The following is a 27031-nucleotide window of genomic DNA, read 5'->3' on the forward strand; positions in this document are numbered from 1 at the left end:
CCATAGGTGTTCAATTGGGTTCAGATCAGGAGACACTTGGCCACTGAATCACTTTCAAACTGTTCTTCAGAAATAAACAAAATGTGTGTTATGGATTGTTATGTTGGAAAAGTGCACTCAACATTGAAATTACAAGAAGGAAAGGTTGTGGAATTATGGAAATCACAGGATCTATAGCAGGGGTCCCCAACCTGTAGCTTGGAGCCAGATGTGGCTCGCGACTGTCTGCCAGCTTGGTGCGTTAGCTCCAGGTCTAGCAAACAGGTACATTGCCTTGCGAAAGTATTCGGCCCGCTGGAACTTTTCAACCTTTTCCCACATATCATGCTTCAAACAAAGATACAAAATGTAAATTTTTGGTGAAGAATCAACAAGTGGGACACAACTGTGAAGTTGAACGAAATTTATTGATTTTACATTTTTGTGAAAATTCAAAAACTGAAAAGTGGGGCGTGCAATATTATTCGGCCTCTTTAACTTAATACTTTGTTGCGCCACCTTTTATTGCGATTACAGCTGCAAGTCGCTTGGGGTATGTCTCTATCAGTTTTGTACATCGAGAGACTGAAATTCTTGCCCATTATTCCTTGGCAAACAGCTCGAGCTCAGTGAGGTTTGATGAAGATAGTTTGTGAACAGCAGTTCTCAGCTCTTTCCACAGATTGGATTCAGGTCTGGACTTTGACTTGACCATTCTAACACCTGGATACGTTTATTTGTGAACCATTCCATTGTAGATTTTGCTTTATGTTTGGGATCATTGTCTTGTTGGAAGACAAATCTCCGTCCCAGTCTCAGGTCTTTTGCAGACTCCCAACAGGTTTTCTTCAAGAATGGTCCTGAATTTGGCTCCATCCATCTTCCCATCAATTTTAACCATCTTCCCATTCCCTGCTGAAGAAAAGTAGGCCCAAGCCATGATGCTGCCTTCACCATGTTTGACAGTGGGGATGGTGTGTTCAGGGTGATGAGCTGTGTTGCCTTTACGCCAAACATATCGTTTGGCATTGTTGCCAAAAAGTTCGATTTTGGTTTCATCTGACCAGAGCACCTTCTTCCACATGTTTGGTGTGTCTCCCAGGTGGCTTGTTGCAAACTTTAAACGACACTTCTTATGGATATCTTTGAGAAAAGGCTTTCTTCTTGCCACTCTTCTATAAAGGCCAGATTTGTGCAGTGTACGACTGATTGTTGTCCTATGGACAGACTGTCCCACCTCAGCTGTAGATCTCTGCAGTTCATCCAGAGTGATCATGGGCCTCTTGGCTGCATCTCTGATCAGTCTTCTCCTTGTTTGAGATGAAAGTTTAGAGGGATGGCCGGATCTTGGTAGATTTGCAGTGGTATGATACTCCTTCCATTTCAATATGATCACTTGCACAGTGCTCCTTGGGATGTTTAAAGTTTTGGAATTCATTTTGTATCCAAATCCAACTTTAAACTTCTCCACAAGAGTATCACGGACCTGCCTATTGTGTTCCTTGGTCTTCATGATGCTCTCTGTGCTTCAAACAGAACCCTGAGACTATCACAGAGCAGGTGCATTTATACGGAGACTTGATTACACACAGGTGAATTATATTTATCATCATTAGTCATTTATGACAACATTGGATCATTCAGAGATCCACAATGAACTTCGAGTGAGTTTGCTGCATTGAAATTAAAGGGGCCGAATAATATTGCACGCCCCACTTTTCAGTTTTTGAATTTCCACAAAAATGTAAAACCACCAATAAATTTCATTCAACTTCTCATTTGTGTCCCACTTGTTGTTGATGCTTCACCAAAAATTTACATTTGGTATCTTTATGTTTGAAGCATGATATGTGGGAAAAGGTTGAAGAGTTCCAGGGGGCCGAATACTTTCACAAGGCACTGTATGAAGAGTACATCTCAAAATGGTGAATTTTGTGAGTAGCCCTGCACAGAAGAGCACATCTGGATGCACATATAATGTTTTGGGGTTTAGAGATGTTTTAGGTATGGTACGTTGGAGGATGATACTACCTGGTAGAGGAGGTTCTTGAAGCTGAATGCGACAGTGTGTTGGGAGTCCTTGATGGGAGAATACGGAATTGGGGTATGGTGGGAACAACCCCTGGATCTCAGTGTACTGCTTTGGAGTGACTTATGTGGAAACGCATTGGTTATCATTATACCTGTAATGGGGGCTTTGGTTGACACTACTTTGAGGGGGGTGGGAGCTGGATGTGGCTCGCGACCCTCTCTCTAACCTGACTGTGGCTCTCAAGGTCAGAAAGGTTGGGTACCACTGATCTATACATGATAACGATGAAGAAATGGAAATAAAATTTCACCTAAGTATCCCAGGAGCAGTTTTACAACAAAACAACAACAACAAGGCAGCATGTTGCTCATGCTACTGTGAAAAGCCTGTGTAGCCTAAACATGCTACCATGGCCTGCAGCATCTCCAGATTTGTCTTGTATCGAGCATCTCTCAGTCATCATGGGTCGGCAAATTGCAGACGGAGCTGCCAGCAGCAGATCTTGAAATATCCTTTGCCAAGATTCTTGCCCCTTTTACCATAGAAAAAAAACAAACAAAAAAAACAAAATTATAGGATAATGCCCTGTAATATTTTATTTAATAAAATGTCCTTAAATAAATTTATTTTGTAGCACCAAGACAAATACAGTGCTGAGGTTGCTGTTACGGACAACCTGCTGTCTGGGAGTCCTGTGGTTCACGCAGAGTAAAATCATTGGCTGCAGTTTCTTCACCTGCAAAGATGGAGATATAGGAAAGAGAAACAGGAGATACTGAGGAGTCGGTCTGGATGCTGAGATCCCCAGCCGATGCTGGAACTGGTAAAGAGTCATTGGAAGGTAGGACCTGTGGTAGAGCGTGTGGTGTAAATAAAGCTGCCGGCCTCCTATTTTTGAAGAATCGTGGAGAGGCATGTTCTCTATTGATTTGCACCCGCATATCTGCTTTGTGCACAGTACGAATGTGCTTCTTCATGTTACTTGGATGTCTGCATCCCTTCCCGCAGATCTGCAATAACAAATTGGCAAGCAAATTTTATATAACAACCATTGACGTCACGCCAGGTCTACAAATTAGGAACAGTCAGGGATGCCAGCAGGTAGGAGTAAACCCACAGGCCTCTGATCAGCAGCCACAGTACAGTAGGGATGATCAAAAGAATTCATAGAACAATGGTCCAAGAGTCATGTTGGTAGTCCAGAGCCCTCCAAACCTCCTTCTAAAAGCCAACATCCCAGTGGCCTCTTGTTGTAGGCCCAGTGAAATGACAATGGATTATCTATGTGGCCACTGGACTGGAATCGAAAACGGAATACGGAAAATATTCAGACCCCTTTAAATGTTTCACTCTGTTTCATTGCAGCCATTTGGCAAATTCAAAAAAGTTCATTTTTTCTCATTAATGTATACTCTGCACCCCATCTTGGTTGAAAAAGAAAACACAGATGTAAAAATTTTTGCATGGGAAATTAATTCATTAATGCATCACAGAAGGCAGCAAATTGGCAAAACATCCATTGGGCAAGATCTTTCCCCACCTCAAACGAGGAGCCAGAGTTTTCCCATCATCCATGTGATAAAATGGTGAATCTGCAAATGGTTAGTCTGTAAATGTTTAAATGGCTTGTCCCGTATTTAATAATCTGAAGTTTGTTAAAAAATAAATAAATAAATAAAAAAAGGAAATAAACCCCACCGAACTTAACTTCCCCGGGAAAACGGGGGGGGTTTGTCGCCAATTCACAAGACCCGTAGCGTTCTCATTTTTGGGATACGGGGCTGTGTGAGGGTTCATTTTTTTGTGCCCTGAGCTGATATTTTTACTGATACTATTTGGGAGTACATACTATGTTTTGATCACCTCTCATTGCATTTTATTGCAATGTTAAAGCGGCCAAAAAAACGTAATTCTGATGTTTCAATTTTTTTTCCCCCGTTACGTCATTTACCAATTAAATTAATTTTATAGATCGGATATTCCTGAACGCACCTATACCAAATGTGTATTTTTATTTTGTTTTTAATGGTTTTATTTTCAATGTGACAAAAGGAGGGTGATTTCAACTTTTATTTTTTAGATTTCTGTATTTAACCCCTTCACAACCTTGGAGATATTTACATCAGAAGCTGTGTCCCCGACTTTGATGTGGGTTTGCACACAGAGCCCACATCTTTCCTCACACATGACGCCTGATTTAATCGGTCATTATGTACCTTTAACAGCCGCAAGTGGAGCGGTGCTCAGCCTGCGGCTGTCAACCAGTAAAATCCCGCTGTCAATCACTGACAGCTGGATTCAACACGCGCCGACTGAACACTGCTATGTACAGAACAAGTGATCGCAGATTCAAGTCTCCTAAGTGAACTGAAGTCAGTAAAAATAGAAAAAAAAACTAAAAAAAACCCACAAGAATTTAAATCTCCCCTCTTTTGCCCAATAAAAAAAAAACAAAAAAAACACATATTTGGAATCGCTGCATTCAGAAGCATCAGAATATAAAATAAGTTAATCTGATTGGTGAACGATATGATGAGAAAAAAAATCTCGCCGTTTTCCAAGACTCAGAAAATGGTGACATAAGCGCAATCATTTCTTCTTTAAAATTTCTGAATTTTTTTCACCACTAAACCTATACATGTTTGGTATCTGTGTAGTCATACTGATCAGATTACCAGGTCAGCTGCACCATATAGTGAAGATTGTAAAACAAAAAACAATTGTTGAATTGCACTTTTTTTTGCCATTTCAACACACTTAGAATTTGTTCCCCACTTTCCAGTGCATCACAAGATAAAATGAACGTTGTCATTCAAAAGTTCAACTGCCCCTACAAAAAACAAGCCTTTATACGGCTATGGGGAAGGAAAAATAAGTTATGGCTTTTGGAATAAGGTAAGGAAAAAACAATAGCGCAACAATGGAAAACCACAAGGTAACAGAGTTAATAGTGAACTTGAAGTCCGCGACTGTCCGATCACTTGTGCTATACATAGCAGATATTACGATCTCCACAGGCCGGCGTTCACAGGTGGATTGTAATGACAGGCACGGAGTCGTCAGCAGACCCCCAGCTGTCGTGACAACACATTGGCGCACCATGGTCACGGCCGCGTGGATATGAGCGTGCGCCTGTTAGCGTGTTTAATCCTGATGTCATTGGAATTTAACAGCATCTGTTAATCAGTTAAATCCTGGTATCAATCACTTACAGCGGGATTTAGCACGTGCTGCCAGGAAGTGCATTATACATCCCGCACACTGGCGCGCCTGTCACATGATCTCGGGGTGCTAATGGGTTGTCATGTCATTAACAAGGGTGTGTAGAATATGGGGGAGTTGAGAGAGATAGCTATACAGCCATTTAAGGTGTATGTGCACCTTAGGCCAACTTACTTTACAGCGATATGGAAGTTCTCCAGTATGTGTCCAAGTGTGCCGCTTTAACTCCGATATCCGATGGAATGACTGCACACAGAAGTCACATTTAAATTTCTTCACTCCACTGTAAAGCAGATTAACAAAGGATGAAGCAAATTACTAAAATTCACTTAAACTCTGCAGTATAATATAAACTTTGCCAGAATGCATTTACATTTTTTTTTTTTGTAAAATGGGAAAAACCTGCAAAACTAAGCACAACTGCTACTAAAAGTACAGCATGTGCAGCGCCTGTGGGAGAACTGTAGCCCCTTCAACAACTGTTTGATGGGGTGCCAAAAATCATACCACCATGGCAGCTTAGAAGAAAAAGGCATCAATTAAAAAAAAAAAAAAAAAAAAGCAGATAACTCTTTTAATCCACAATTTAACGAAGACTGGTGTACAGAAGAGGGTCTGGGGATTAAGAATGACATGTTTGTAGATTATGAAATACATTATTGACTTCTTCAGTCTTTTCAGTTACCAAGATTATAAAGAGCTGGACATTGACATTTGAACGATCCCTTCTATTACTACTGAAATAAAGCACTGGTCTGTGCCGGTGAATAATTCTACATATGTTCCACTTACTAATCAGTACCTGCAAAATATTTTGTGGCTTTTGTAATGCTTCACAGCTTGGCCACAAAATTCACAAAGTTGGAGCAGTGGCGTTTTCCCTGTTGAAGCTTCTATGTGCTTTGTCCGAACATGCTGAGTGAGGTCATCTGGAGGGAAAAAAGAAAGAGAATTTCATGGTACTTACAGCTTTTATACAAAAAAAAAAAAAGAACAGTTTCATTTTGGAACATTAGTGATAAAGCGACTGCAACAAATGCTGTGACGTGTGTCACTCTCTACAAAAAGGGGTTTCACCCATAAGCATGGCCTATTGCGGAGTGTGCCAGGTACTATGTATGTCACCTTACTGGTACCTGGTATAACCTGCAAGGCCATCCATTTGTGATCTTTAAAAAAAAAAAAAAAAAAAATCTGTGTATATTAATTTTTTTCTCCAAACTTGTCCACCGGATTAGAAGATAAAACAGTACAAGAAATTACCATGTAAAATCCTTTTAAGGGAATCTTTCTCCAAGTTTTTATTAACTAATCTGTGAGAAACACAATGTAGAGACAGAGCCCAGGGTTCCAGTGATGTGATACTGACTAGGCTACTTGCTGTAGTTTTGATAAAATCACTGTTTATATCAAATCTAAAACTAGACAGAGTCCAACCTGCAGCAGGATTGTGTGCACATACCCTTAGGGTGTTTCCACATGGCGTAATTCATCTGGATTTGCTGCAGACTGAACGCTGCGTACAGCGTCCAATCCGCAGCGTCCAGATGTTACAGCATAGTGGAGGAGATTTTATGAAATCCCGTCTCCACTATGCGTGCAGAGCTGCATCCAGCGGCCCTGCGTATCCGGACATGCGGCGCATCTTTCCAGATCGCAGCATGTCTATTTATCTTACGGAGACGCTCCGTCTCCGGAAGAGAAACAACCCAGTGTATGGATAGGATGCAGTGATTCCGCTTGTGTTCAATGAACACATCCGGAATCACTGCTCGAACAACAGAGGGCGGCGCTTTGGGCAGAACGGGGTTTCCGCTGCATCCAAAGCGCTGCAAGTACGCAGCGTGGAAACATACCCTAAAATATTGGCTGCCGAAGTTCTATTAGTAAAGGACTTGGATCTTGATGGCAGCTGCCCGATGTTAATGGGTCACCTGGCACCCTTCCAGACTTGTAGTACTAGTTAAACACTCTCCATTTCATTTGGTTGCAAGTTTGAATAGTGTATCTTCAAGAATGTGAAGCCATGTCCAAAGAGAAGCCCATATATGAGAAACCAGAGAGGGGAATTCATGTGAATTTTATCCCCATTTACACATACATTTCACAGAGGAAGCAGATTCTTTCCTGTGCCAAAACTGCAGGTTTAAAGAAGCTGCATTCATGACAAGTGAATACACCATGCAATTGACAAATGGACAGGGGAGGGGAGGGCGCTTTCTTTGTCTTCACGACTCTATAATGGCTGTTGCAAAACCCCTTTTTTTATTTCTAATTAGAATTCACCCTTTCACCTACCAAATGTTCCTCTAAGACATCTGCAGTACTCAGATGAACTCCGACACTAAACATCTTGACAGCCTGTAATTGCCTTTTTTTTGCAATGCAAAATGATTATTAACTTCTCAGTTCATTACCAAAGCAAATTTAATTCTTAAATATCAAAAAGCAGTCGAAGTATAACAATGAATTATTGTTTAAATAGGCAAGGAAAAAATAGATTACACTGTGACAGATGTGGGAAAATAAATAGTCTTTAACCTGGACAATATTTGACTGTGTCTAATTGCCCTTTGCCATGTAAAGCTGCACCGCTTTTCCAAAGCAATGTAAAAGGGGGTTTTTGTGCGCGTCTGTGAATCTATTACAATTCTGCATCCTGGGAATCCTGGAACGGAGAAGAAGTACGGAGACATTAAATCAAAACCACTGTGTGTTTAGAGGAAGTCCTAACACATTACCACAAATGTTTATTCATTTTCTGTCAAGTCATACATAAGGAAAAGGGAACTCAAAAGCTTAGTTGACATTTATCTATCTGGGTTAGAGAGACAATGAGATAGATAGATAGATAGATAGATAGATAGACAGATAGATAGAGAAGCAGCACCAATCCAAAGGAAAAAAATCAGTACAAATGTAGAACTTCTGGTTCCCAACCCTCTGAACAATCTACCCATCCATTCTACCAAAATAGGCAGCACACTAGTTAGTGAGAACAAAAAAATGGATGTTTCATTTTAAAGGATTTCGGTCAAGCCTAATTGTACCACGATAAAAAAAAAAAGTAATTTTGAGAAACATTTCTCACCTTACCTTGCTTATCATGAGAAATATGCAACTATTTCAGAGGACCACATGAGAGAGAATTATTTTGCACTCTCAGGCAGGGAAGACAGCTGCCTCTCGTAACTATTCTACCTCTAGGTCCCACCCTAACTACACTTACAGAATCCTTCTGAAACATGGGCAGAGGAACTGCAATGATTTAAATGACATTTTTAGCCAACAATTGAAAATATTACAAAAAAAAGTCAAGGTGCTGTGGGATAGGTTGTGGTCAACATTATTGGCATCCCACGTAAAACGTATGGTGAAATAAAAAAGGTTTAATAAAACCGCTTTGATATATACAAATGGTCCTGTTTGTTAAGATTGGAGCAAAAACAAAATCAGACTTAGGACGGGGTCACACTTGCGAGAAACTCACACCTGAATACCTGGCACTGCCACCGACACTCGGGACCGGAGCGCTGAGCTGCATAGAAATACATGCAGCCACGAACTCCAGTTCAGAGTTATCAAGAATAGATGGGTCTCCACGCTGTTTTTTTTTTTTTAATAATTTAATAAAAAAAAAAAAAAATGGCTTGGGGTCCTCCCCATTTTTGACTACCAGCCTTGCTAAAGCTGACAGCTGGGGGCTGATATTCTCTGGCTGGTAAGGGGCTATTGATATAGACCTCCCAGCATAAAAATAGCAGCCCGCAGCTGCCCAGAATAAGCAGATCTATTAGATGTGCCAAATCTGGCGCTTTGCCAGGCTCATCCCACTTGCCCTCTAGCTGTGGCAAGTGAGGCTCATATTTGAGGGGTTTATGTCACCTTTGTATTGTCTGGTGACATCAAGCCCATGGATTAGAATTTTATAGGGGGTCTATAAGACTCCTAATCCTATAGTTAAATGGTTAATAAAGACACAGCGAAAATAAAGTCTTATTAGAAATAAAACAAGACACAGTTTTCCATTTTTATTTAAAAATAATAAAAACACAGTTATACTCACCTAATGCCTAATTCCCCAGAAAGCCCTCGGTGCCAAGATGTGACCATCCTAGCTGAAAACCACTGGTGAATGAGCTGCTGTGAGTGCAGCATCATTGACCAGTGGTGACATCATTGTGGTTACCACCATTCAGTGAGGCTGCATTCCCAGCAGGGCTGAACTGCGGTGACCTCAGCACCATGGGTAAAAGTCAGTAATGAGGTCACCGCAGTTCAAGCTCTGTGTCTTCACAACAGATCACCATTCTCCCAGTGATTTGCTGTGAAGACACTGAGCTTGGACTGCAGTGACCTCATTACTGACTTTTTACCACAGTACTAAGGTCACCACGCTTCAGCCCTGCTGGGAATGCCGCCTCACTAACCGGCGGTAATCACGATGAGGTCACTTGTCAATGATGCCGCGCTCGCAGCAGCTCATTCACTTGTGGTTCTCAGCCTGGACGGTCGCATCTTGGCACCCACCAGGTTGAAAGCTATTCATTGCCCAGACATGGACTACGGGCGTGGGACAGAATGACAGAGAAGTGAGGGATATCGTTTTTTATTTGGTTTTATTACAGGAGACAAGGGATTCTGTGAAACTAGGCGTTATACTCACCTGCATTTGCCATTTTTAAATAAAAATGGAAAACTTGTTTTGTTTTATTTCTAATAAAATACTTTATTCTGGCTGTATTTTTATATACCATGTAACTATAGGATTACTAATGGATAGGCTGTTATTTTTAGGCTGGGGGGGGGGGGGGGGCTATATCAATATAGTCTGACCACACCAGAAATAGTAGTTTAAAAAGGTGCAACACTATCACAAAATAAATTTTCATCACAGCTTCAAAAGAACAATATGTTAATGAGATGTTTGAAACTCATGGATCAGTCAAGACCTTCCAGGACATGGTGGAAAGAAAATTAAAAGTGTGAGAGAACCCTGCTAAAGTATGCTAGAAATACAAGTACATAAAACATTGAAAGAACTTCTAGCGATATCTGGGGTTATGGTTTTCTTTTTATACCATACTCCGCGTACTGATCAAAATATATATTATAAGAAGTGGCTCATTAGTGGAGAATGAAGTAAATTTCTAATTTTATGCAATAAGATATATTGCATAGTTACGGTACTTATACTCGCTTGTACTATTGATTTAAGCAGCGTTTGTTGCAGTAAAGTACAGATGCCATTTAAAGTAAAAAACCTTAAAGCAAAGTGCAATAACAGTTTAATACCATGTTTCTGTCTGGAAGTAGGCTCATTTTCCTATTCAAAGTATTTGTCAGTATATTGCCACTCATCTTTATATTCCCTTTTTAATGGAAGACCTGCACTGACTGCCGAAGAGTTACTCATAAGGTTGCACAGATGTTCTATTGGGATGCAGCAGAACTAAATTAAACTGCAGTCATTAGAGATTGGCAATGTAATTATGAAATCATTTTAACTAATCCTAAAAACTCAAGACATCTCCCAAGATTTGCAGTCTCTCAGCCAAGTATGCCAGCTTCATGCTCCAGGAGGACATCGCAGATTTTGGATGGTATGCAATACATTTAACAGGTTTCTTTAAATTCACTGAAAATCACGGTAAATCCATTATTCCCTATTTATCTCTATAAAGTTATGAACGCCTTTTCATAGAATTAGAGATTATCTTTCTTTAAAATTACCATAAACAGAAGAAAGGCACTCTTTAAATAACAGCATCATGTTACCAGTGAAGAAGCCAAGGCGTCACGATATGGTGGACATAAGTGTACTGATTGGACCATGTTCTTTTTCTCTACCGATATTATACAGCAAAGCAACTAAGAGTGGACTGAAATTCTCCAAAAATTCAAAAGCCAGCAGAAAGAATGCAGCGATGTTTACCTGCCCAGGCCTCCAGACAAATGCACTACAGGATGCAGCAGACCCACGTGGATAAGATGGCGGTAACAGGTGCAAAGAGAATGATGAGACAACGACTCACGGCCTACCAATCCATGGAGGGGGTGGTTGCTTAGTATGTTACCGCACAAGAGAGACTTGTATGCAGCGCTGTTCACACAATGGTAATACACAGCATCCAGGTTAACAGCCTATTAGTGACACCCATACTATTAGATCAGGTGGGCTGCCCAGCGCTACCTAAATGCATCCCATGTGAACAGACACCACACTTTACAAGACTGAATGGGCCTGGCTGCATTCTGAAAAATAAAGTGCAGAAAATATATATAAAAATATTTGATGTATTAGTCGATATATTGCCAAGATATGCAAGCTCGCAATCCGCATCAAGGGTCCTCACGCTTGTGAGTGTTCATGGCATCTTAACTAGATGGGTCTGCTGCATCCTGATAGTGCATTTGTCTGGAGGCCTGGGCAGGTAAGCATTGTTGCCTTCTTTCTGATGGATTCTACCGATATTATGCGGTTTTATACATAAATATACTGTTAATATACATATTAACAGTTTAACTTAGGCCATAACCACTGGACCGCCTTAGGTGTATTCCCTAATCAGCACTATTATTCCCAAACTTTTTGATGAGGATTTATATGTCAGGTTCGGGACTATGACGCGGGCTCAGGAGCTGAAACCGTTCAATACTTAGCATATGCGGGTTGTGTAACACAGTTGCATCTGCCTATAACAGCAGCACTCTGAGCTTCGATTGCTGCCGTCCCTGTCAGACTGCATCATTCAAAGCACATGGTCTGAGGGACGCAAGCAGTTTCATGCGCCCATTGACCCTGGCAACCCCCTTCCATGATGTGATCACAGAGTGCTGATGGGTATCATGACAGCTGGGGGGGCCTGCAAAGATTGAACTTCATAGAAAACTAAATATTTCTTATATACTGCAACATTAATTGCATGTTCAAGTCCCAAAAGGAGACCATAAAAAAAGTTACAATTTTTTTCTTTAGATATCAAAAGGAAAATGGTCATCTAATTCATGCTGCTCAAAACTAGCTCAGCCCACTTTGGATGAGCTGGGTGGAATTCGTGTGAAAATAGCAAAAATTGCAACATTTATTAGTGAAAATTTGGTGACTTTGCAATGCTTTTCACAGCAGAATTTCAGGCCTAAAAGCTTTGATGAATCAGGCCATACTGTTATCACTCATCCATTATTAAGAGTCAATGGATTAAAAAAAAAAAAGTACATGCTCTCTCCTTCAGTTTCTAAAAACAGATAAGAGAAAAATGAATGTGAAACAGAGGCAATACAGATTGCTAGTTGGAAATGAAACTAGACATGGATGTATGAATGTAGACCAATTTATAAACTCCTTTCTGTAGTGCTAAACTGTTCCCAGTGTCCTGGACATGTGAGGCATTCAGAGATATCTACAGAACACCTAGTTGGTACTTGCGTGTGCCTGATCCTGATCCGTGTGTCAGTGCTCTTCTCAGTACTGTATATGCTCACATGTAGTTTCCCTTTTTGCGCTGCGCCGACGTGCGCCAAACGCATCGTGTTGCATTTTTGTGCACTCGGCGCAGCGCAAAAAGGGCGCATACGCCGGCAAAAACATACCAGCACACAGCCAGCGTACCCAACACTAATTATAAGGCACGCCGGTCGCATGCAGTGTCATGCGCCCAGAGGAGCAGCTGAGCTGACCGGAGGCGCGGCCGTGGGCGGAGCTTAGCGGCAGCCCTGCGCCTCCTAATGCAAGTCTGAAAGTAGCCTTACATGAGTTTTTGATACGTTTTTTCCTCGTGCTTTTTTTATTACTTTTTTTGTCATTTGAAATAAAGCTAATTGAAAGTTGGCTTCTGGGAAGGAAGAAAAAGCGATTTCCTGTTTGACACAGACATGCGGCATGTCTTTCCAGACCGCATCATGTCTATTTATGTAGTGGAGGGAGACACTAAGTCTCCGCTGCGTAAATTACCCATACATTTTCATTAGATGCGGTAAAACTGCATTATCTTCCTAGTCACATGAGTATTAAGTGCAGGAACGCAGCTTACTATGCATGTGTGCTAATTTAAACAGTGAATCTTGTGACACAGCCAGAAGTACATGACACAAAGTGGAGGACATTTTTAATAAATAAATAATTAAAAAAAAAATAGCGTTGGTCCCCCTATATTTGTTAACCAGCCAGAGTAAAGCAGACTACTGGGACTGGTATTTCAGGCTGGTAAGGATCCAATATTCATGAACCTTACCAGCCTATATACCAGGCCGCAACAGTCTGCTTACCTTGGATGGTTAGCAAAAATAGTGGGATCCCCTCCCAAAAAAAAAAAAAAAAAAAAAAAAAAAAAAAAAAGAATAGGGTGGGTTCCCCCCTATTTTTGTTAACCAGCCAAGGAAAAAGCAGAGAGCTGCGGCCTGGTATTCTCAGACTGCCGAGGCCCATGGATTTTGGCTTTCACCAGCCTAAAAATAGCAGCCACCCCACAATAGGTACATCCGAAGATGTTAATTGTGTTAATTGTGGCACTTTACCTGGCTCTTTCCACTTGCACTGTAGCAGTGGCAAGTGGGGTAATATTTGTGGGGTTGATGTCACCTTTGTATTGTGAGGGGACAAAAAGCCCACGGCTTAGCAATGGAGAAGTGTCTATAAGACACCTATCCATTACTAAACCTATAATTACATGGTAAATAAAGACAGCCAGAATAAAGTCCTTTAATTGAAATAATGACACAGACTCCTTTAACAGATCTTAATTAAACCATACCTACTGCATCACCTATTCCACCGATGCCCTCGTCTCCTGGAAGAGAATCAAAATAAAAAAGCAACAATATCTTTACCTGTCCACCAAGAAGATATACATACTGTCCCACGATGAGTCCAGGTCTGCTACATCTGGATGCCTTTGACTGAACGGTGGCATTATACCAGCACTCAGCCTGACATCCAGACACAGCGGAGCTTGAAGATGATGACCGGAGATAACTTGGTTCCCGGAGCTCACAAGCACGGCAGTTCTCGCGATCAGCTCAGCTCATCGCAAGAACTACAGTGTACGCAGACTTCCGGATGAAACAAGGTACGACATTATTAAAATTAATACACATGCATAGTAAGCTGCGTTCCTTAGTCACATGTGTATTAAGAAGATAATGTGGTTTTACCGCATCTAATGAGAGTGACAGTGGAGTCACTGTGTCTCCACACAGTGGAGACAGAGGGTCTCCGCTACAGAAATTGACATGCTGCGGTTTGGAAAGACGTGCCACATGTGCGTCAACGCAAGGAAGCTGGAGGCGTCACAGGATGGATAGTGGAGATGGGATTTTTATACATGCTTCAAAAACAAACAAAAAAAAAAAAAAAACTTCCTACTCACCCTCGTCCAGCGTGCCATCACAGGCGAAGCACCTTGTTCCGGCTTCCAGCAGCGCTTCCTGTGCTGACCGATCATGTGGCACTGCTCATTAAGGTAATGAATATGCGCTCCATGCCTATGGGAGTGGAGAGCAGTGCATATTCATTACAATAATGAGCGGTGGAATGGACGGATCACTCAGCATAGGAAGAGCTGCCAGTGCCAGGAACAACGGAGATGCAGCGACAGCGCGAGGAGGCAGAGTATGATGTCTTCTTGAAACCGGCAGCTGCCACTGCTATAAGAGAAATGAATATTCATTTCTCTTTAGCAGCAGCACAGTTACAACCGCAGCCTTCTGCCGCTGCTTCCTCTTCTCCGCCGGCTTTCTGGACAATGACTCGTGTATAGGCCAATGGGGGCCTTTCAGCACAAAAAAAATGTGCTGAAAATTTCTGCTTATATACGAGTATATAGGGCAATTGCTTGCACCAGAAACTTTTAGGGGCTTCATTGTAAAAGGGGTGAATATTTATGCACATGACAATTTTTATTTACTTTATTCCATAAATTTAATTTATGCATATATTTGTCTTACTTCACCAATTTAGACTATTTAGTGCTGATGCATCACATACAAATCGGAGTACAAAAACATTTAAACATGTTGTAATGTAACAAAAGAGGTAAAAAGCCAAAAGGGTGAATACTTTCACAAGCCACTGTATACCAATGGATGCCACACAGGTGGTCATTATTGGCCACATGTGGTTCTACACTGCAAGTTGTGCACACCTGTCCTAAAGACAAACTACCAGCAGCATACCCACAAGCTATATTACCACCTCCTGTATTTTAACCCCTTGGCATTAACAGCCAGTTTTGTTCTCCATGCCAAGTTTTTTTTTTTCCCCATTTTGTATTGTTTAATTCTAGGAGCCATAGCTTTTTTTTTTTTATATTATTTTATAGTGTTGACCAATTTTTATAATTTTGTACAACAAATACATTAGTTTTTTTTGTGTTGCCATATTCTGACAGCCATAAATTAGACAATTTTCCTCTATATTCGCTTCTTATAAAAGGTTATTCTGAGACGTGATTAGATTGCAGGGGTCTGTATACGTGTGTCTTTCATAGTTGTAAGATTTGAACATTCATAAAAACGAAAATCTATTAATGCCACTAATAAAAATTGTATCAAAACTATGAAGATATTCATAAGTTGTAATACAACATAGTTTATTTATTGGCGTGTTCACAATGTAGCCTTCAATACATAGGATGAACGACGTGTAGAATGAAAGTGATAACCAACAAACATCTTGCTCACATCCCTAAACTGGAATGCACAAGCCTGTCTGGAGCTTCATAGCATTTTAGCAATGAAAACCATGGGACTAGTGGTTCCTTTAGGGATAAAGCTATTAAACGAGTTAGCAGACCAAAATGCCCTGGTGATTGGAGGAAAAGCATTCAGTGTGACAATATTCTATTTATTCAAAATTTTGGGGGCCAGATTCATCAAGACCAGAGTTGTTCATGCCGGCCTTGATGAGGGGGCGTGCTGGAGTCATATGCTCCTGATTTATGAAAAGTTGAACGCCTCTTCATGAATCTGAAGCATCCGACGAACAGTGTGAACCTCTGTCCGCCACAGATTTCTGGAGTAGGGAACGTTACAGCTCGTCACGAAGTAAACAAGTTGTGGCGTAACACCCTTGCCGCATCCCCATTCCACCCAATTTGATGGATCTGGGGGAAAAGGCTGTGAAACCACCAAAAGTCGCAAAATCCTGGCACAACCCCGAGTTGCGAGTAACTTTTGTGACTTTTAACCCCTTAGTGACAGAGCCAATTTGCAGCTTAATGACCAGGCCAATGTTTACAATTCTGACCACTGTCCCTTTATGAGGTATTAACTCTGGAACGCTTCAACGGATCCCACTGATTATGAGTTTTTTCGTGACATATTTTACTTCATGTTAGTTGTAAAATTTCTTCGATATGACTTACGTTTATTTATGAAAAAAACACAAATATGGCCAAAATTTGTAACATTTTGCAATTTTCAGACTTTTAATTTTTATGCCCTTAAATCAGAGAGATAGTCACAAAAATAGTTAATAAATAACATTTCGCACGTCTGCTTTACATCAGCACAATTTTGGAACCAAAATTTTTTTCTTAGTACCGTAAGTTATAAGGGTTAACCCCTTCACTACCAAGGGTGGTCTGCACGTTAACTCCCGGGCCAATTTTTACAATTCTGACCACTGACCCATTATGAGGTAATAACTCTGAAACGCTTCCATGGATCCCGGTGATTCTGACATTGTTTTCTCGTGACATATTGTACTTCATGTTAGTGGTAAAATTTTATTCAAATAACTTGCATTTGTGAAAAAAATGGAAATTTGGCGAAAATTTTTAAAATTTCACAATTTTCCAACTTTGAATTTTTATGCCCTTAAATCACAGAGATATGGCACACAAAAAACTTAATAAACAACATTTCCCACGTGTTTACTTTACATCAGCACAATTTTGGAACCAAAATTTTTTGTTGTTAGGAAGTTATAAGGGTTAAAAGTTAACCAGCGATTTCTCATTTTTGCAACAATATTTTATTTTTACGGACCACATCACATTTGAAGTCACTCTGAGGGGTCTATATGATAGAAAATACCAAAAAGTGACAATTCTAAAAACTGCACACCCTAAGGTGCTCCACATTCAAGACATTTATTAACCCTTCAGGTGCGTCACAGGAATTTTTTTGAATATTTAAAAAAAAAAAAAAAAATGAACACAACTTTTTTTTCACAAAAAAAATACTTCAGGTTCATTTTTTTATTTTACCAAGGGTAAGAAGTTTATAACGTACAGCCGTACAATTAAAAAAATCATTTTTTTCCACAAAAATCTCTTCACCCCCAATTTTTATTTTCCCAAGGGTAACAGGACCCTAAAAGTTATTGTGCAATTTGTCCTGAGTACGCTGATACCCCATATATGTGTGTAAACGACTATTTGGGCGCATGGCAGAGCTCAGAAGGGAAGCAGCGCCATCTGACGTTTTTGGCTGGAATTGAGATCGGACACCATGTCGTGATTGGAGAGCCCCTGATGTACCAAAACAGTGAAAACCCCCCACAAATGACACCATTTTGGAAACTAGACCCCCTAAGGAACTTATCTAGATGTGTGGTGAGAACTTTGAACCCCCCCAGTGCTTCAAAGAAGTTTATAACGACCGGGTGTGAAAATAAAAAAATCATTTTTATTCCACAAAAAATGATATTTTTGCCCCCAATTTTTTATTTTCCTACGGGTAACAGGAGAAATTGGACCCCAAAAGTTGTTTGGCAATTTGTCCTGAGTAGGCCGATACCCCATATATGGGGGTAAAACACTGTTTGGGCGCATGGCAGAGCTTGGAAGGGAAGGAGCACCATTTGACTTTTTCAACGCAGAATTGGCTGGAATGGAGATCAGATGCCATGTTGCATTTGGAGAGCACCTGATATGCCCAAACAGTGGAAACCCCCCAATTATAACTCCAACCCTAACCCCAACACACCCCTAACCCTAATCTCAGCCCTAACTCTAGCCCTAATGGGAAAATGGAAATAAATACAAAATTCTTTTAATTTTATTATTTTTCCCTAACTAAGGCTAGTTTTACACTAGCGTTTAATTCTTGCAGCGCACGGCGCCGCTAAGCCCCGCCCCCTCCCGGCTCCCTGCCCGCCCCATCCGGTCATCGGCGCCTACTAGCGCACATGGACGCTTGCGATCTGCGCACCCTATCTTTAGCATAGGGTGCGCAGATCGTGCGCTGGCCGTGCGCTAGTAGGATTTTAGCGTGTGCTGCGCACTTTTGAAGGTGCGCGCCGAACGCATGTTGCATTTTGGCGCGCACGGCGCACCTTCAAAAGTGCGCAGCGCACACTAAAATCCTACTAGGGCACGGCCAGCGCACGATCTGCGCACCCTATGCTAAAGATAAGGTGCACAGATCGCAAGCGTCCATGTGCGCTAGTAGGTGCCGATGACTGGATGGGGTGGGCAGGGTGCCGGGAGGGGGCGGGGCTTAGCGGCGCCGTGCGCTGCAGGAAATAAACGCTAGTGTGAAACTAGCCTAAGGGGGTGATAACGGGGGGTTTGATTTACTATTTATGGCGGTTTTTATTTTTGGCAGCTGTCACACGCTAAAAGACGCTTTTTATTGTAAAAATAGTTTTTACATCACCACATATTGAGAGCTATAATTTTTCCATATTTTGACCCACAGAGTCATGTGAGGGTCTTATTTTCTGCGGGACGAGTTGACGTTTTTATTGGTATCATTTTCGGGCACGTGACATCTTTTGATCGCTTTTTATTCCGATTTTTGGGACGCAGAATGAACAAAAACCAGCGTTTCATGAATTTCTTTTGGGGGGGTGCGCTTACACCGTTCCGCGTGCGATAAAATTGATAAAGCGGTTTTATTCTTCGGGTCAGTACGGTTACAGCGATACCTCATTTAGGTCTTTTTTTATGTTTTGGCGCTTTTATGCAATGAAAACAATTTTATATAAAAAATAATTATTTTTGCATCGCTTTATTCTGCGAGCTATAACTTTTTTATTTTTCTGCTGATGATGCTGTATGGTTGCTCGTTTTTTGCGGGACAAGATGATGTTTTCAGTGGTACCATGGATATTTATATGCGTCTTTTTGATCGCGCGTTATTTCACTTTATGTTCGGCGGTACGATAATAAATCATTTTTTTGCTTCGTTTTTTATTTTTATTTTTTAAGGGGTTCGCTAAAGGAACTAACTAATGGGACAGTTTTATAGGGCAGGTCGTTACGGACGTGGCGATACCAAATATGTGTACTTTTATTGTTTTTTATTTCCAAAAAATGAATTTATTAGGGGATTTTTTTTTTTTTTTTTTTTTAAATTTAGCGATTTTTTAAAAATAATTTTTACACTTTTTTTTTTTAAACTTTATTACATTGTCCCAGGGGGGACATAACTGTCCTGTGACAGATCGCTGATCTATCACATCACAGATCACTGTGACAGATCAGCGATCTGTCACAGGCATAGACGCAGACTTCCTCATGCCTGCGCTTTGCAGGCACTGAGGAAGTCAGCGCCCTGCAGGCCCCCGAAGGTCCCCGTCATGTTTGATCGCGGTGTGCAAGGGGTTAATGTGTCGGGGGCAGTCCGTGACCGCCCCTGACACATTGTGCCGGGTGTCAGCTGTGATAATCAGCTGACACCCGGCCGCTGATCACTATGACGTAATATTCCGTCCATGGGACTTAGGGCCCAGGTCACATGGACGGAATATTACGTCCAATGTAGGAAAGGGGCTAAAAGTTGACCAGCGATTTCTCATTTTTACAACAAAATTTACAAAACCATTGTTTTTAGGGACCACATCACATTTGAAGTCACTTTGAGGGGTCTACATGGCAGAAAATACCCAAAAGTGACACCATTCTAAAAACTGCACCCCTCAAGGTGCACAAAACCACAATCAAGAAGTTTATTAACCCTTTAGGTGCTTCACAGGAACTGAAGCAATGTGGAAGGAAAAAAATTAACATTTAACTTTTTTTTTTTTTTACAAACATTTTACTTCAGAACCAATTTTTTTTTTATTTTCATAAGAGTAAAAAAGAGAAAATGAACCAGAAAATTTGTAGTGCAATTTTTCCTGAATACGCCGATACCCCATATGTGGGGGTAAACCACTGTTTGGGCGCACGGCAGGGCTTGGAACGGAAGGAGCACCGTTTGACTTTTTCAATGCAGAATTGGCTGGAATTGGGATCGGACGCCATGTTGTGTTTGGAGAGCCCCTGATGTGCCTAAACAGTGGAAACCCCCAACAAGTGACCCCATTTTGTAAACTAGACCCCCTAAGGAACTTATTTAGATGTGTGGTGAGAACTTTGAACCTCCAAGTGCTTCACAAAGGTTTATAACGTAGAGCCGTGAAAATAAAAAAAACATTTTTTTTCCACAAAAATGAATTTTTATTTTTACAAGGGTAACACGAGAAATTAGACCCCCAAAGTTGTTGTGCAATTTGTCCTGACTACGCCCATACCCCATATGTGGGGGTAAACCACTGTTTGGGCGCACGGCAGAGCTCAGAAGGGAAGGAGCACCGTTTGACTTGTTCAATGCAGAATTGGCTGGAATTGAGATTGGACGCCATGTCGCGTTTGGAGAGCCTAAACAGTAAAAAAAAAAAAAAAAAAAAAAAAAAACACACAAGAGACACCATTTTGGAAACTAGACCCCTTAAGGAACTTATCTAGATGTGTGGTGAGCACTTTGAACCCCCAAGTGCTTCACAGAAGTTTATAACGCAGAGCCGTGAAAATAAAAAATCATTTTTTTTCCTCAAAAGTGATTTTTTAGCCCCCATTTTTTTTTATTTTCCCAAGGGTATCAGGAGAAATTAGACCCCCAAGGTTGGTGTGCAATTTGTCCCGAGTACGCTGATGCCCCATTTGTTAGGGTAAACCACTGTTTGGGCACACGTCTGGGCTCGGAAGGGAGGGAGCACCATTTCACCTTTTTGAACGCAAAATTGGCTGGAATCAATGGTGGCACCATATCGCGTTTGGAGACCCCCCTGATGTGCCTAAATAGTCGAAACCCCTCAATTCTAACACCAGCCCTAATCCCAACTCACCCCTAACCCTAATCCCAACCCCAACCCTAATTCCAACCCCAACTGAAAAATGAAAATATATTTACGTTATTTCATTATATTTCCCTAACTAAGGGGGGATATTTACTATTTTTTTTATTTTGATCTCTGTGATAGAGTTTATCACAATGATCAAAATGTATGTTCAATGAATGAATGGAAGAAGATGGCAGCGCCCACCGGAGGAGGCAATAGGGACCGAGGACCACCGGGAGGTACCGGGGGGGAATCAGGGACCCTATTTCTCTCTCTACTGATGTGCGATCACATTAGAGGAGAGAGAAAGTTAATGCAAAATCGCAGCTTTTTTTTTTTTTTGCGGTCGCCATTATACGGTTAATAACGGCGATCGCAAAAGCGGGGTTGGTAAAAACCGACCCGTATCATGTTCTCTGGGGTCTCGGCTACCCCCGGCACATGATAAAATGAATGAGGTCATTCAAATGTACAATTTGACCCGCAAAAAAATAAAACCTCATACAGTTATGTGGACAGACAACAACAAAAAAAAAAAAAAGTTATGACTCTTGGAAAAAGTGAAGGAAAAAATAAAAATGGAAAAAAAAAAAAGTGGAAACTGACCCTTTCATGAAGGAGTTAAATGGAATCTCACCAGGTTCTTTACATCATTCTGCTCTCAGATTAGATGATTAAGATGGCGAGACAGAGACCCTAATTCCAGCGACGTGTCACTTGCTGCAGTTTTGATAAAAATCACTGTTTTAATCGTCTGGGAGATTATAACTAGAGGACTAGTAAACCAGCTGCCTGGTAGTCAAGAGTATTAGGGAGCAATGTATAACTCAGCCCCCACCACTTATTGGCAGCTCTCTGTGTACACTGTACATTGCTGGCAGGGGAGGGGTTACATAGAGCTCAAGGGTCAGTGAACTGCCATATCTGCAGCAGATAAAACAGTGATTCTATCAAAATAACAGCATGCAGCCCAGTACCTGATACATTGCTGGAATCAGGGTCTGCTACATCATGCTGCTCTCAGATACGACAGCAAAAACTTGATAACAGATTACTCTATGGCTGTCTCAGGCACCCATGTTCTGTCTCAGTATTAAAGGGAACCCATCACCAGGTTTGGCCGCTATAAGGTACAGACACTGCCTTTCAGGGCTTATCTACAGCATTCTATAATGCTGTAGATAAGCCCCTGATCCGACCTGCAAGATTAGAAAAATAAGTTTTATTGTACTCACCCGTGGGGCGGTCCGGTGGGTGTCGCAGGTCAGGGTCCGGCGCCTCCCAGCTTCTTGCGGCGCCGCCCTCCTGCTTGCTTCCTCACTCCTGGCATCGCGCTCCTGTGCAGGCGTACTTATCTGCCCTGTTGAGGGCAGAGCAAATTCCTGCAGTGCGCAGGCGCCGGGAAAGGTCAGAGAGGCCCAGCGCACTGCAGTACTTTGCTTTGCCCTCCACAGGGCAGATAAGTACGCCTGCACAGGAGCGTGATGCTGGGGACCAAGAAGCAAGCAGGATGGCGGCATTGCAAGAAGATGGGAGGCGCCGGACCAGGAGCTGTGACACCCATCGGACCGAACCGCCCTGCAGGTGAGTATAATAAAACATATTTTTCTTATCTTGAAGGTCGGATCGGGGACTTATCTACAGCACGATAGAATGCAGTAGATAAGCTCTGAAAGGCAGCGGCTGCATCTTATAGCAGCCAAAACAGGTGACAGGTTCGCGTTAAGTAGGCTGTACATTCAGTGACATGTGTCCTTCTGGCGTTTGTCTCAACATCCATTACTCTCAGCTGGCTAACCATGTCTTCAGCAAATTCCAGCCTGTTTATCAACCATCTGCATTTACTTCCTGGCTCAGACATGCAGTTAACCATTCTTCAGCTGTAAGCATAAACTACCCTCTGCTATACACCTGCCACACCTGTTGCAGCAGTGTTTTAGTTTGTTCTTTCTGCTAGAAAGTATCCAGTTTGCCCATTCATCAATTCTGCCAGAGGTTAACTATTTGTTTGTCGAATGGCTGTGCCTCTGGCCATCTGTTTACTGAAGGCACACAACGCTACCAGTAACCATATGTTTGATGCAAGTCCTGGACTGATCATACATATAGTTACTGTGTAAATCCACACTCCTGGCCCTATCTCCATTGGGGATTCCTTCTATGCTTGTCTGAATGCCATCCTCCATAACCTGTAGTCCTGGTCCTCACTGTTCCATGTGCCATCCAGCAAGTCCTGCCAGTTATGCCATAGCCTTCTCCCAATGTTGCACACCCTGACCTACAGCTTAAATAACCCACCTCACCAGCTGAGACCATAGCATACTCTATTCTGACTGCAGATTAATGAACCCCGACAGCGTGCATTACAAACACTGTCAGAATTCCGCTCAAATGCCAGCTTGAGAGGGTAATCAAGTCACTCATCTGCTTCACTCAATGTTCGATTGAGACAAGTAGATTAGATTCTAGTCGGCACGACATGACCACCGGGGTGCAAATTGCACTCACGTGACCCCGTGTTCAATATGGAAATCTGAGGGGAATCCTGCAAGTGTGCGTAACGCACGTGGTCAAGAGTACACTAATCTGCAGTCAAAGAGGGACTTCACAAATCTGTTTTAATTTTTATATTTAAATTTGTGATTTGTAGTTTTATAGATCGTCACATGATTGTATTCTTTGAATGCCATTGGACTACATGTATTATATAAAGTAGACATGACCAATGTGTCTTTATGGCTTTGACAAAGATCTTTTAGATCGAAACGTGTTGCTGTTGTCCATGTTGGGGCACACATTATGAAGATTTATGCATTTTTATTGAAGGAATAAAGAAAGAATTTTACACGCAGCTGGAACTAATTGCTCTCTCCTACTTGTCTCACGTCAGTCCAGACGGAGTTCCGAGGTCTGCGGTGGAAGTGTGGTGAGCTGGCTTATGTTGCTTTTGACTTCACAAATCTACCTCAAGCCTGGAAAACCCCTTTAAATACTGTAATACACCATGTACATTTTTCCTATAGAAAATATCAAACCAAAAGCGACTAGAAGTAAATACGGCTCTTATACATACTTTTTACTTTATATGCCTTGTCACAGAGATGGCATTTGTGAGGTCTGTCATCAGAGTGGTAGGCAATGTGGTCATGTAACTTCTTAAGAGTAGTCAGCTCCTTCCCACATTGGTCACATTGGTAAAACTTCTTGTCATGGTGGCTTGACTGGTGCAAAGACAGCTGACAACTTAAAAGTGAGCAAGAAAAGAAACACTTTATAAAATTTCATAATGACAGAAATGTTGCTATACTAATTGCAGTATCATTATTTTATTCGACTGTTACCATCCAAATGCCATTCAGAAACCCAAAGTCCATTTTTAATCAGTCATGTTTTGAAGAAAATGTCTAATCTTCCATACAGCATTTCTTTTAGTAGCCATTACATTTCACAAGCATACTGTATATAGTACAATCAACTATACAAAGTCAGATAATGCAACAAAGTCTGACAGTGAGGACGTGCACTCCTCATGCGAATTACTACGACGCACCCCATGATGCAGCCATACAGGCGTTTAACTTCAAATCTCCTGAACGGGCCCAACTTCACCTTAATTTTACTTTTCTCTCTGAACCACGCACCAACTGTCTCTAAGCCCAGCGGATATTTCTTACTTAATGAGTGGCACTCTAGGTGACAGACCTCACTGTCCGCTTTAGACTCATCTGCAAGGAAAACGGACAAGTCCAATCCAATAAAAAATTGGTCTGCACTCTGGCCAATGTTAAGCTATGAGTCACAGCTCATCTGTGATTTTTTTGGATTGAAAAAAAAAAAAAAAATATTGCAGCATGCTGCGATTGTCCTTGTATCTAGGACGAAATAATGCAAGTCAATGGGTGCAAGAAAACAAAATTGCATAAGCTCCTGCGTAGCGGAATCTCTTATAACTGGACTCAATTTTCTACTTTGCAAGTGAAGTTTGCATCCAGAATAATTCCTGTTTCCTCACCAGAAGAGGGAATCGACTTTTTAATATCTGCTGGATCCTCCTCGCCGCCCAATTCAGATCGGCATCCAAACTGAGTGTCTTGAGTTTTATAAGTACCCTGTTTTTCTTTAATATTTTTATTTTAGGATTTTGATTGGCAAAGAAGTATTTTCCACTTTATGGCTTTTGAATGAACCGGACTTTACCTCCCAAGGTCTAAGGGTCACTTATATGTGCACCCGGACGTGACAGGTCTACATATATTTATTAAGCAATTACTTGCAGTGATCTGTAGTCTCAAATATTGCAAAACTATATACTTGTGTACTGTCTTTTTCTTTCTTAACAAGTGTTGAAGTTTATAAACAACTTTCTCAGCTTCTGTATTAAACTGTTTTGCTAGGAGTAACATAGGATTCATTGAGGTATATTATGTGTATTGCTTTTTATTTACAGGTTTTGGTAATAAGCAATTTATACCTTGTGCAGATTTACTGAATGATATGTGCACAATCCTTTACTGGATACTTTATTAAGCTTTACGTGTTCAACTGTATATAACCCATGATAGTGTATATATGTATGCCTGTCTTTCCCCTATCTTTATAGGGTTTTTTTTTTTACCTCTTTCCCCATCCCTTCTTTCCCTTGTTCCTTTCCTCCTTATCACCTTACTTTCCTACCTCTTTTCCCTACCCTTTACCCATACCGTTTAAACATTTTAAAATACCAATAAAGATCATTTGAAAGAAAAAAAAAAATTGCACAGAACTCGGACCATGCGAGTGTCGTCCGCTTTTTACACACCAATGTCCTTTGAATATCCAACAATTCATCTGCTACACACAGTAAAATCACAGCGAGACCAAACAAAATAGAATAGATCAATATAAAGAGGTCAGTGACACGCATACAACATACACATTATATACAGTGGGTACGGAAAGTATTCAGACTCCTTTACATTTTTCACTCTGTTTCATTGCAGCCATTTGGTAAATTCAAAAAAGTTCATTTTTTTTCTCAATGTACACTCTGCACCCCATCTTGACTGAAAAACAAAACAAAAAAAAAAAAAAACAAAAAAAAAAAAAAAATGTAGAAATGCTTGCAAATTTATTAAAAAAGAAAAATTGAAATATCACATGGTCATAAGTATTCAGACCATTTGCTCAGTACTGAGAAGCTCCCTTTTGCACTAGTGCAGCCATGAGTCTTCTTGGGAATAATGCAACAAGTTTTTCACACCTGGATTTGGGGATTCTCTGCCATTCTTCCTTGCAGATCCTCTCCAGTTCCGTCAGGATGAATGGTGAACGTTGGTGGACAGCCATTTTCAGGTCTCTCCAGAAATGCTCAATTGGGTTTAGGTCCGGGCTCTTGCTGGGCCAGTCATCAATGGTCGCAGAGTTGTTCTGAAGCCACTCCTTTATTTTAGTTGTGTGCTTAGGGTCATTGTCTTGCTGGAAGGTGAACCTTCGGCCAAGTCTGAGGTCCAGAGCACTCTGGAAGAGGTTTTCATCCAGGATCTCTCTGTACTTGGCCACATTCCTTCAATTGCAACCAGTCGTCCTGTCCCTGCAGCTGAAAAACACCCCCATAGCATGATGCTGCCACCACCATGTTTCACGGTTGGGATTTTATTGGGCAGGTGATAAGCAGTGCCTGGTTTTATCCACACATACAGCTTAGAACTTTTTGGTAATAAATATATCTTCATCTCATCTGACCAGAGAATCTTATTTCTCATAGTCTG

The 27031-nt window shown here is 41.3% G+C and overlaps 1 protein-coding gene across 1 annotated transcript in view; it reads right to left on the reverse strand.

Moving 5' to 3' along the window:
- Positions 1-2581: 2581 nt before the first annotated feature.
- Positions 2582-27031, reverse strand: part of LOC141052431 (uncharacterized) — a 60246-nt gene continuing 35796 nt past the window's right edge. Inside the window, exons 3-6 of the mRNA XM_073549661.1 lie at positions 24358-24527; positions 6036-6162; positions 5408-5516; positions 2582-3021 (exon numbers count right to left, since the gene is read on the reverse strand). Of these exons, the coding sequence (XP_073405762.1) occupies positions 2677-3021; positions 5408-5516; positions 6036-6162; positions 24358-24527 (751 nt within the window). The 3' untranslated portion in view covers positions 2582-2676. The remainder of the gene's footprint in view (positions 3022-5407; positions 5517-6035; positions 6163-24357; positions 24528-27031) is intronic.

This window comes from Dendrobates tinctorius, unplaced genomic scaffold, assembly GCF_039654945.1.
Source record: "Dendrobates tinctorius isolate UK_male_01 unplaced genomic scaffold, ASM3965494v1 ptg000160l, whole genome shotgun sequence".
NCBI classification, from domain to species: Eukaryota; Metazoa; Chordata; class Amphibia; order Anura; family Dendrobatidae; genus Dendrobates; species Dendrobates tinctorius.